The sequence below is a fragment of the Lacerta agilis genome, chromosome 10 (genome assembly GCF_009819535.1).
Source record: "Lacerta agilis isolate rLacAgi1 chromosome 10, rLacAgi1.pri, whole genome shotgun sequence".
Lineage (NCBI taxonomy): Eukaryota > Metazoa > Chordata > Lepidosauria > Squamata > Lacertidae > Lacerta > Lacerta agilis.
The window spans coordinates 27855274-27866460 of NC_046321.1; the positions used below are offsets into that span (position 1 = coordinate 27855274).

General features: G+C 44.1%; 1 protein-coding gene across 1 annotated transcript; it reads left to right on the plus strand.

The window, feature by feature from the left end:
* The first annotated feature begins 2151 nt into the window (after positions 1 to 2151).
* KDELR3 (KDEL endoplasmic reticulum protein retention receptor 3) lies at positions 2152 to 10973 on the plus strand. Its single transcript, XM_033162969.1, has 5 exons — positions 2152 to 2777; positions 8228 to 8328; positions 9153 to 9311; positions 9512 to 9764; positions 10649 to 10973. Exons 1-5 carry the CDS (start codon positions 2687 to 2689, stop codon positions 10687 to 10689), a joined length of 645 nt encoding a protein of 214 aa, XP_033018860.1. The 5' UTR covers positions 2152 to 2686; the 3' UTR covers positions 10690 to 10973.
* The last annotated feature ends 214 nt before the right edge of the window (positions 10974 to 11187 follow it).

Below are 11187 nucleotides of genomic sequence, written 5' to 3' on the forward strand. Positions count from 1 at the left end.
TTTCCTGACCTTTGGACTTTGTTTGCATGGATTGACCCCTGGTCTTTGAACTTTTGACTTGTCGCCAGATAGGCCATGGTTTCATGACACTTACACTGAAACAAATTCGCCATTTTAATGCATGCTCATCCAATGAGCGTTTGTTCTGAATCTTTTACCACCCTGAATTCACTGGATGATCCCAGGTTCTAACATGTGGGACAGAATCAATATGAATTCTAGAATTGACAGTTTTACTTTAAAAAAAATGAAGAAGGGGAAACACATGGTTTTTATAAGTCTATCGAAGGTGCAGTAACATCTAGTTACGACATTGTAAGGCGTACATACACATTGACAGTTTAATGGCTCCTTTTTGGAGCTTGGCAAGGGTTCCTTGAACCCCGTTTAAAATTGGGAACTGTTTTAAATTCCCCTTCAGTTTCCTAGTTTAGTTGTGTGTGTGTGTGTGTTTGACAGCCCACATGGTTCCAGCACTTTCAAGAGGCTTTGTGGTTGTGTGTCATACTCCTTCACACTCATTTGTGCTCCTGGAAAAGCTGTGGGGGTGGCAGGAGGAATACATGTGCAGGGTGCAAAACAGGGGGAAGGTATATGAGTCCTAATAATGGACTCACCATAGGAGGCAGCTCAGAAGGGAACTTTGGCTGTCACAGAGTCAGACTCTATTGTGTTGCCATGACGCCAGTGTGGCTTAACTCATCTTGTGGAGCTAGCAGGACATCTCTTATTGGCGAGGCCAGGTCATGATGATCACGGGTACCTCAGTTAAAGCTACCAAGCTTGACTGGCCCTGTTCTAGAAGGTTCTACCTATTTACTCAGTCATGGTAAATGCCAGGAAAGTGAGGCCTAGTGCTAGCATGCCAAATGAGACATCTTTCACCCATATTTGGGTGGTGGGGAGGAGGGTGATATTAATATACATATGTGAATGTGTGTGCATGCCAATAAGTGAGCAAACGTGAAGCAGATAGTGAGAGACTGAGAGAACTCATGTTCAGATTTCCCCTGAGCTAAGAGTAAAGTGGGTGACACACCCATCCTTATCTGAAGGCTCAGTTCACTGGTGCGATAATACATGTGAAGGAGTGGGGGGGGGGAGTGTTCCTGGCAAGTCCCTCACGCTCTAGAACATCCCATTTCCCTTCCATAGACAAGTTGAAGGGCAGACGTCTGAAGCAAAGAGCCACAGCAAGTGCAAGTTGCTTGTTAAGGAACCTCATGTTCTTGTGGGGGGCTCCATGCGCAGTTTAGAGCCCTGGTCATGTCTCCACAAGAATAGGAGGGAAGCTTCCAATTTGATAACCTTGCCCTTAACTTGGAAGAGGGCTGTAAAGAACAGAAGGGGACACACTTCAGCAAGGTGGCAGCTGCACTGTGGACAAGCCGTTACAGTGGCCATCCTGAAACAAAAGCTCACTGAGGAGAAACTCACAAGTGAAAATGCTGAACAGTAACTTAGCAAAAAGTTCTGCTCTTTAAATTTGGGTTGGAATAGAAACAATGGTTTCCACTCTAGGTGTTAATTTATTCAGCTACAATAAGACAATTTTGTTCTCACCAATTACTGCTGCTGAGGTAATTTTCCATATATTTTTATTCTAACTGATTTTCCAGAGGCTGTGTACTTTCTGCATTCCATGGCCATTTAACTCTTTTACATTTGGTTACATTTCCCCACTTTGCCTGTGTGTGTCTGACAACCGAGGTTCATGCTCCCTGCATCTGGGCTCTAGTCAGTGAAAGTTGATGCCATTATAAAAAAAAAGTTGCCGGTTTATACGGTGCCACAAAACTCTTTTATGTCCCCAAAGCGACTTGAGCAAGGGGGAAATGCCTGGCAGAAATACTTCCTGACAACAAAAACTGGAACATAGTGAAGGAAAGCAAATTAAAATGAAGAAAGCAACCTGTGACCCTGGTCCTACAAATCTCTTTGCAGACTAAATAGGTCTGCAAAACAACACTGAGGGTTTGGCGACACTACCGGTACTTTGCGTTGGGGTCCTGAGTAAGGAATACATATTCTAACGGGCTCCCCCACCCCCCATCTCTGGAATCTGGAGCAATTCACATGAATTTCCCCCTCAAGCTGGCAAAGGGGTGTCTGCCCCTCTTAACTGTCTTTTCCTCTTTAACGACATTCAAGGTTGTAACTTGAGAAGTTGGAAGGATGCAGGAGAAAGTTTAACTGGGCCTAGTTGCTCCCGCCTCCTTCTCCACCCTCAGTACAAACAGCATCCACGCCACGTCACCCAGTGCCTGTGCTGGGACTGCAAAGCTTCGGCTGTGATGTTCTTCCACTCCTCTGTCAGAGGAAGCAGAACGACTTAGGAGGAGAGCCAGAGAACTAAAACTTCCCTTCAGACAAAGTGATCAAGAAGAAAAAGCAGAAGTGCACCAAAAAGTTCAAGTTCTAAGCTCATTGCAGAATCCTGGTGAAGACAAAGATAGGCAGTGTGAGTGTAATCCTTCCAAGAGAGAGTTAGCAGAATATACAATTGGAATAGAAAGGAATCATTTGGCTGTTGAAGAAAGAGGAAGAGAAACACCCTTATCCAAGTGAGGAATCAGAAAGCATTTACTAAGAAAAGCGAAGAGGCCTGCTGTAGGGCCACAATCCTTCTCAGGATATAAACTAGCTGGTTTTCCTTCAGGACTCTCTGGGACATTCTTTGGCCAGCATGAACATATTTCGGATCCTGGGTGATGTGTCTCACCTATTAGCCATGATCATGTTGCTGGGGAAGATCTGGAGATCAAAGTCATGTGCTGGTAAGTTCTTGTTCTCCTTCCCTCTTCATCCTGTTGACAAGGTGCTGGTGCAGAAACAATGCAGAAGGAAAAGAAGGGAGCAGACAAAGCTTCTGGGAGTTACTTATCACCAGAGCATAAACTGTGCCCCAGAGACTGAGGATTTGGGTTTGGCCTCAGTCTGCATGGGTCACACATCTGTCCTAAGGTGTGTTCACATTATCACTTTCAAGCGCAGTGAGTTTGTTCTCCCACCCCTGCATTTCACAACTCTTTGCCCCTCTAGCTGTTCACATCAGCACGACTTCATCAGTGTCAGATTTGTTGGTGTACACACCAGGGAGCACGGATGGGGCACCCTATGCAAAGGTGCTAACACATTTGCTAGAGATAAATTAGGAATGGTTTAAGGACTCAAATTGGACTGAGTAATAGCACATCCAACATTAGTATTTTGCAAGGAAGTATGGAATGCATATGCATTTTGGGTACCGGTAACTGTTGTGTGAGCACAGATTAAAAAAGCAGCACTGGAAACTGTGAGTGCACAGTAAGTGGGAGTGTGACCACAGCCTAGACTACTTGCCTAAGAAGCTGGATGTTTTAATCTTTCCCAGTAGCTTTGTAGGACAATGCAGCATAAATGAATTAACATGGAATACTGATAGGAAACAAGAGAACCAGCTATTAAAGCAAATAGCACTTGATAACTCACTGAGGTCAACACTTTCCCCATGTCTCATGCTAGACACCTGTCCATTGTCTTGACAGGCAACCAGGGACGTCTTAGCCATTGAGGCTACTGGCGCAAGGTGCCATGGCGCCACAGCCTGAGGAGGGCGCCTGTGCCCTCCAGCCCCACCAGCAGCGCCGCTCTCGCCCACCTCTTCTCGGGCTGCGGACGCGGGAAGGCCGTCAGTGAGCCTCCCATCAGCGCTGCAGCCAGGGCTCCCTGGACGGCAGCACCACACCGCCACTTCAGCCAAGCAGGCGGAGGTGGAGGTAGAGGTGGAGCACAGCTAGCAGTGTCCCCACCTGCCCCTCTGCGCCCTCCGGCTGCCCGCAGTGCCTGGCCCTGCCCGGCGGAATGTGATGGGCACTAGAGGGATCTTCGCGCCAGGGTGCCGGATTTACTTAAGACGGCCCTGCAGGCAACCCTGCCCAGATGAGGTCATTTCAATGTCACGTAAGGATGCTCCTACAATATCTCTTTATGCAATTTTCAGTCACCATTATTTTCTGCAAATTTTGAGATTTGTAGCCACTTGTGTGGGTTCCTTCTGGGCCTTTTCTGCCAACTAAAACACATTTTGTAAACCTGAGCAAAGTAAATGCCCTGGGGTGTGTGTATGTGTGTGTGTTTTTGTGTGTGTGTGTGGATAAGACAGGAATCCTTCTGCATTTCAGACAGATTATTTCCCCAGGGCAGAGGGGTGGGGGTGAGGGCTGGGAAGCACAATACAGCCAGAAAGCCTCTGCCCAAGGATTTAAGTAAACTGGTAAAGAACAAAGGAACCTTATGACAGGGAACAGAGAAATGGATTGCCCAGGACAACAACTAGTCCTTTCGCTCCCACACAGCACTCTTAAGTAAGTCTGCAATCCTATGGGTATTTACTTCGAAGTAAGCATAGGACACTTTTGAAGAAACATATAGGACAGTGCTGTGCGGAACTGAAAATGTGAAACTGCATGAAATGCAGAAAAACCAAAAGTGCTGTTTAGGAGGTGCATTTATGAACCCCCCATCCATGTCTCCTATATATCTAATCTTCTAAGTTTAGGTCCTTGTGGTATTAAAAAGCAACCACAACAAATGGTCTTAATATACACTGCTTGTTCTCAATTTAATCTTGATTGTGAACAACAGTGGGCCTTTTAATCTTCTTCCCCACCACCTCAAAGCCTGACTGTGTTCATGGAGAAAGCTTTTAAGAGTCCCAGAGTGTATGCTGCTAACTCCTTTTACTTTCTTGGTTTCCCCTCTCCCCACTCCTCTTCTGCGGCAGTATTTCCATGGCCTCTTGTTAAAAAGGCTCCTTCCATTCCTAGTTTCCTCCTTACAAGCCCATCCCACTCCATTAAACTCCCCCCCCTCCGCCCACTCTCTTTGTGGGTGGAATCCAAGATTCGTTTAGGAGTGGTGTTGTGATGTGGCAGTTGAAGTGGTATAGGCACATCACAGTCCCTGGCGTGGTGTATGTGTCTATCGACATATATGCTGGGGTATGGCGACTGTTTAAGTTAGTAGCAGGAGGAGGAATGAACTTTTGGAAACGGGTTTTGTTCTGTACGTTCAGCATAATTTCTATGCGTCCTGCCTTTTTGCACTACCCCCGTTGAGGCTGAAAAACAAGACGTATAGAAGCATCACTGTAAAAGGAAACTGCAGGGCCACACAATGCACTGCTGATTAAACACTGAGACAGGAATACTCATCTTTGGTCTCTTTCACCTAAAGATGCCTATGACTGTTAAATGTTTGCAACTGCCCACAACATTTATCCAATAAACAGCATAATTTTGCTTTCTCATTTTACTGCCTTGAAAGAAATAATGACAGAGGAGTGGAAAACTTTTGCTGAGTAGAGGGGAATTAACTGTGCACAGTAGAAAACTCTGGCAGCATTAAGATAAATTCAACATTTTAATATTTGAGTGATGTAAGATGGGAGAACTGACTTAAAATGGTTATAGTAAAATATGCAGGAATGATAGACAACTAAAATGAACCATGGATATTCTTGCTGATTTGTGTTCATGATAGTATTGGGGCATTTATACGCAGCTCTACTTTGAATACTGTTTGTGTCTTCCAAAGTTTGGGGGTGGACATAATACTTCGTTTCCAATCAGTGCATCACCCATACATAGATACCGGTAGCTTCGCACCATGGCAGTTCTGTCTGGCTTTTGTTGTGCTGTAGTGCAAGAGTGCCCCTCCAGATGGCAATAATGCCACCAACCGGTAAACCAACGATGACTCCCTAATCTACTTTTCTAGCTTTGATCTTCCAATCTGTTTAATCTTGTTTCTGTGCATTTGGGAACTTGTTGCACCCTCAACACAGAAGAGGCTGGTCCAGTGAATATTGCCATTTGAACTGTTCAAGGTGAATCAGTATGGAAAATGTTGAGGGCAGCAAAATGACTGAGCAAGGATTCGTCAACAGAGTCGTCAACAGGTTTTCCACACTTATCAGCCTATCACCCATTCCCACCACCCTTCTGAGTAAGGATCTGGTGACTTCTGTTTCAGTGTATCTGAAGAAGTGTGCATGCACACGAAAGCTCATACCAGGAACAAACTCAGTTGGTCTCTAAGGTGCTACTAGAAAGAATTTTCGATTTTGTTTTGACTATGGCAGACCAACACGGCTACCCACCTGTAACTGAGCAAGGATTGATAATGGTCTCTTAGTTTGGCAAGATACATTGATGCGAGCAGTTTGAATAAATCCAATTTTGGGGAAGGGGGGGGGAAAGAACAGCCATGCTGGCCTGAATTGCAAACACCCCTACCTCAAGTGACATGCCACATGTGTAACATGGAAAAACCAAGCACTTACAATTGCACACCATGCAATATTTGTCTTTTTAGCTGGGTGGGAAGAGGGTGATCTGAAAATGGGGGATATTGACATCAGTCCCATGTCATGGTCAGAGGACTTCTTGTTGAGCTTTAGGTTTTCAGCACCTTTCCCTCTCTGAAGAGGCGGGAGACCTTTTAGGATGGTCTACCCTCAGAGGTTGATGGATCCAAATGGTTTCCAGATGGCTGGGGGGGGGGCGGTTTGGCTGTTATGACCGGCACTCCTGTTAAATATCTGGATGGCTGGGCCTTTGACACAATCGCTCCCAAGTGCTTCGTAGAGCCTGTTTGGCTCTGTGGTATCCTACCAAACATAGGGCAAAGAAGCAAGCTGGGAGATAGCTTGAACACATGTGGATGGAAACTCCATACAAAACAACTGAACACTGGTGAGTGCACATTTTTTTAGCTTACTCAGTGGCAGAGATGGCAGGAAAGATGTATTTGCTACCTCCACTTCATCCTCACTGTGCTATCTGGCAGAGCTTTTCTGGTTACTGTGGGGCCTGTGGCAGACTGGCCCCAAAGAGGTGGCAGACTGGCCCCAAAGAGGTGGTTGAGAGATGTCCAGAACATTGTCAAAAACATTCCTCTTTATCCAGGCCTTTGACCATTAAGTAATCTATGGCTTGTTAAATGTGTGGGAGGGGACTGTTGTTGTGATTATTTTATCATTATGTGCATTGTTTTTATTGTACTGCGTAAATTATGTTCTTAATGTCATACACTGCCCTAGGATCTTTGGCTAAAGGGTGATATATAAATTTAATAAATAATACTAGTGTGTTCGCTAGCAGCGCTAGGGCTGAGAGGGTTAGCAGCGGCTATCTGTGAATCTTGCTCTGGCTTCCTCACTTCCCCACCTGCTGCCCCCCCCTTCCCACTTTGCTGCCTTTCTTTGAGCTCTACATAAGGGAGTATCATAGAGAAAAGCCTACAAACAAAATCCAGATGGTAGCCATGTTAGTCTCCTACAGGAAAAAGAGGCTTGTGGCTTCTTAAATGTTAACAGGCTTCTTGTGGCCTCCAGCTGTACAATAAATCTGTTAGTTTTCAAAGTACCAGAAGGCTCTTTTTGTGTTTCCATGAACAAAAACTGCTGCCACCTGGGCCTCAATTACCTTTCGCCTGCACTGCCCCCTGTCAGGAAACAGCCTACCTTCCAAGTAGGACCCTGCCAGAGACACATGCCCGACTGGCATGTTCCCTCCTTCCTGGATGATCGTTCGGGAGCTTCTTAAGCTTCTTCAGCCCAAACATCACTGCGACTGATGCCAGAAGACATCAGCATGCTCTTAGGATCCGCAGAGGTTTGCACAGTTGCATAACAGACCACAGCAACTCAGCATGTAAGCTAATCTAGTTTATTTACATATAATACACATGGAGCACTCCATCATGGCTCCCTCTCTTTCTAGCATCACACAGCAAAGAGAAATGACAAAGGACAAAAGTCCCACTTCAGGGAACACAGTAAGACAAACATCCTGTCTTCCATCACTTCCCACTCTGTGGAATGAAAACACCGTCATGTGAAAGACAATAAACCCATGACTGCACACAGGGAATGAATCTCCAATACCCCACACCCCCTTTTCTTTCATTACCATTTATTTTGTACATTCATTTTGTATATTTGCCTGAAGTTTCTAGACAATATACCGTAGGTCAGCTTGTCTTTCAGAAAAGAGAGGCAACACTGCTCACATCCGCACCACACATTTAAAGCACATGGCTTCCCCCAAAGAATCCTGAGAACTGTAGTCTACCTAAGGACTCTTGCTTATTTATTATGCCTGTGCCAAAGGCCCAGGCACTTCTCCCGCTTGTTTATTTTCCTTTATCATCTGCTCATTTAATTTCCCTTTTTGGCCTGCAGGTATCTCGGGAAAGAGCCAGATCCTTTTTGCACTTGTCTTCACAAGCCGTTACCTTGACCTGGTCACAAGCTTCATCTCCATCTATAATACTGTCATGAAGGTAAGGGCAAGAGTTCAAGTGCTCTCCATCTAGTCAGTCTGAGATGGGAACAATTCTGGTATGTTCAGACCCTTATTTATAACTTTTTTTAAAAGGCCATTTTCAGTGGAGGGTAGAGGGTTTTCTATTAATATTTTACTGAAAGAATTTCAATTATAAAGAAATAAAATGATAAATCACTCAGCATCTTGCTTCATTGAGATTGAACAAGGCAGTCCATTCCCATCCCAAAGCCACAATGAACTTGTTTATGAATGCAGAGCTACAGCGCTCAAGGCTCTTAATAGAATAGTGCCAGTGCACACTAGGTTTTTGTTGTACTGGGGAGGGAAAGCAGACTGTGTCAGAGAAAGATGACATTTTAAATATGTGCAGTGCAGCCTCTTCCCTGTTCCACCATTGCTTAAGCTAGAGCAGAGTGGTAATGACCCAGTGAGTCTGATTGGAACAAGTTGCACCAATTCTGAGGCTTGTAATGCCACTCTTACAGCAGGTTAAGCAAGGGTGGCTAGGGAAGAACAAGAAGAGATGTAGTTAATGGGCTTCCTACACGTACGTGTGTGTGTACATGCATATAATATAAAAAAATACATGCTGCTGCTTATCATCTTAAGAGTGCATTAAAGATGCCAAACCAGAGTACCTTAGGCAAAATATAAGGGAATGACAACAAATTGAATCTTGTCTGAAGTCAGCCAAAGAACAGCCAGCAAGCACTTAGGTTAGTGGGTTCTAGCAAAGGCATGGCTGTAAAAGTTTTAGCAGACCAATCCTCAAAGATTTGCACTATGAGAAAGAAAGTTGATTTTTGTATTCCTCTGCAGGTTGTTTTCTTAAGTTGTGCCTATGTTACCGTGTACCTGATCTATGGGAAATTCCGGAAAACCTTTGATAGTGAGAATGACTCTTTCCGCCTCGAATTCCTTTTAGTTCCAGTTACAGGCCTGTCGTTTTTAGAAAACCACAGTTTCACCCCATTAGAGGTAAGAAAGCCATTCATATTAAGTGGAAGAAGGTAGTAATTGCATCAAGTTTCCTTGAACCTTTGGTGTCTGGAACTGAACTTTATTTTGCCCAATGATGAAAGGTAAAGGTGGCCCAAAATAAAATTGTCATGTTTTTCTCTGGACCGATTCATGTACTACTAACATTTAATGTGGACTTACCTTTATTCTTTCCATAGATTCTCTGGACTTTCTCAATTTACCTGGAATCAGTGGCTATCCTTCCACAACTTTTCATGATTAGCAAAACAGGTGAAGCTGAAACTATCACGACACACTACCTTTTCTTCTTGGGCCTCTATCGCGCTCTCTACCTTGCAAACTGGATCTGGCGCTACCACACAGAGAACTTCTACGATCAAATTGCTGTGGTGTCTGGAGTAGTACAGACCATCTTCTACTGTGACTTTTTTTACCTCTATGTCACGAAAGGTAAGGATCACAGAATGCTGGCTAGTCAGTGGCTGAAGCTGACCAGAGTTGTGGCAGAGATTAGGCAGGTTAGCTATAGCTCTGCTCTCCCCACACACCCCGCTCCACAGAACCTTTTGGCTTTGTTTCTTTTCCAACCAAAAAAAATTAAAGAGTGGTTGTCTGAAAGACCACCACCTCGTCCTGTACAGATGGGCAAGAGCACTTAGGTCATATAGGAAAATTCTGATTGCGGTACTGCTGCTTGCAGAATACCATGGGACAGTGAGCTGCAAATTGGCATTCAAAAATGCAGCTTTGCACATTCTCCAGCGGGAGGGCCCCCAGCAGTAAAAAAACTCTCATAATTAAGTAGCAGTATATGCCATTCGTAAAGCAGCAACCATCAGTTGCTTTCCAAAATCTTGTAACTTCCCCCCTGACCGGTAAGATAGGGCCATTTTATGTGCTTGAAGCCTCTGAATTTTTATTTTATTTTTTAAAAATACTATTTTTATATTGTATACTACTTACAAATACTGGAAACTATGCAAAACACTCCAAAAACTATTGAGTATTTTAGCATAGGACTATTTTAATTATCTTTCACCATGTTACTGCTTTAAATGTTCTGAAATTCTAAGGCACTGTGACCCTACACGTGTAGGGTTTCTTGCTATTAGTAACAAAGATTTGTACACAGATGACAAGTTTATGGAATCTTCTCATCCTAAAGGGGTTGCATACAAAACGCTTATTGCTGTGTTAGGGTTTTTTGTAATTAATGAGCTAAAAGCACCATTAAAAATGTCACCATGGCAGCATGAATGCATTTGGTAGAGGCAAGGTGGCATTCTTTCTGCCAGAACAAACAGTTGAAGTCTTAATTCATTTTTCCCATTTAGTATTAAAAGGCAAGAAGCTGAGCCTCCCAATGCCTATCTGAAGACACACACAAGCGAAGCAAGCTCCTGAAGACCCTGCTCCAGGACTGGAGGATGTCCTCTTCAGCTTTTTTCCCATATGGCTCAGCTCACATTCAGAGAACTTACCTGCTTCTCTACACTGTGACTAGCAGACTGTGCCTGAGAGATTTGAGGTCCAGGTAGCTAACACTTTAGGCTTAACACATTCTAATTTAGTATTGGAATAGTATCTACGTTTTCTTTTGTATGGGGATGTTTGTTGATGTTTGAACTGTGCTTATAACAAATAAAATAGTGTGAAGTATCTTTTGGTATAATTTTTCTCACAATTATCTGTTTCTCTCTGTAGAATACTTGAATATGACTATCAAATCTCTTTTCCAGGCTAAACATTCCCAACTTCCTTAACCATTCCTCAGAAGGCTTGGCTTCCAGACCCTTGATAATCTTGGATACCCACCTCTGCACACATTCCAGCTTGTCAACAACCCTTTTAAATTGTGGCACCCAGAGCTGGA

Bases quoted from the DNA above. Each gene is read 5' to 3' on its own strand.
- KDELR3 (XM_033162969.1), top strand. From the start codon at position 2,687: ATGAACATATTTCGGATCCTGGGTGATGTGTCTCACCTATTAGCCATG. The intron at 8,329-9,152 runs GTAAGGGCAAGA...ATTCCTCTGCAG, and splicing joins TCTATAATACTGTCATGAAG to GTTGTTTTCTTAAGTTGTGC. The intron at 9,312-9,511 runs GTAAGAAAGCCA...TTCTTTCCATAG, and splicing joins ACAGTTTCACCCCATTAGAG to ATTCTCTGGACTTTCTCAAT.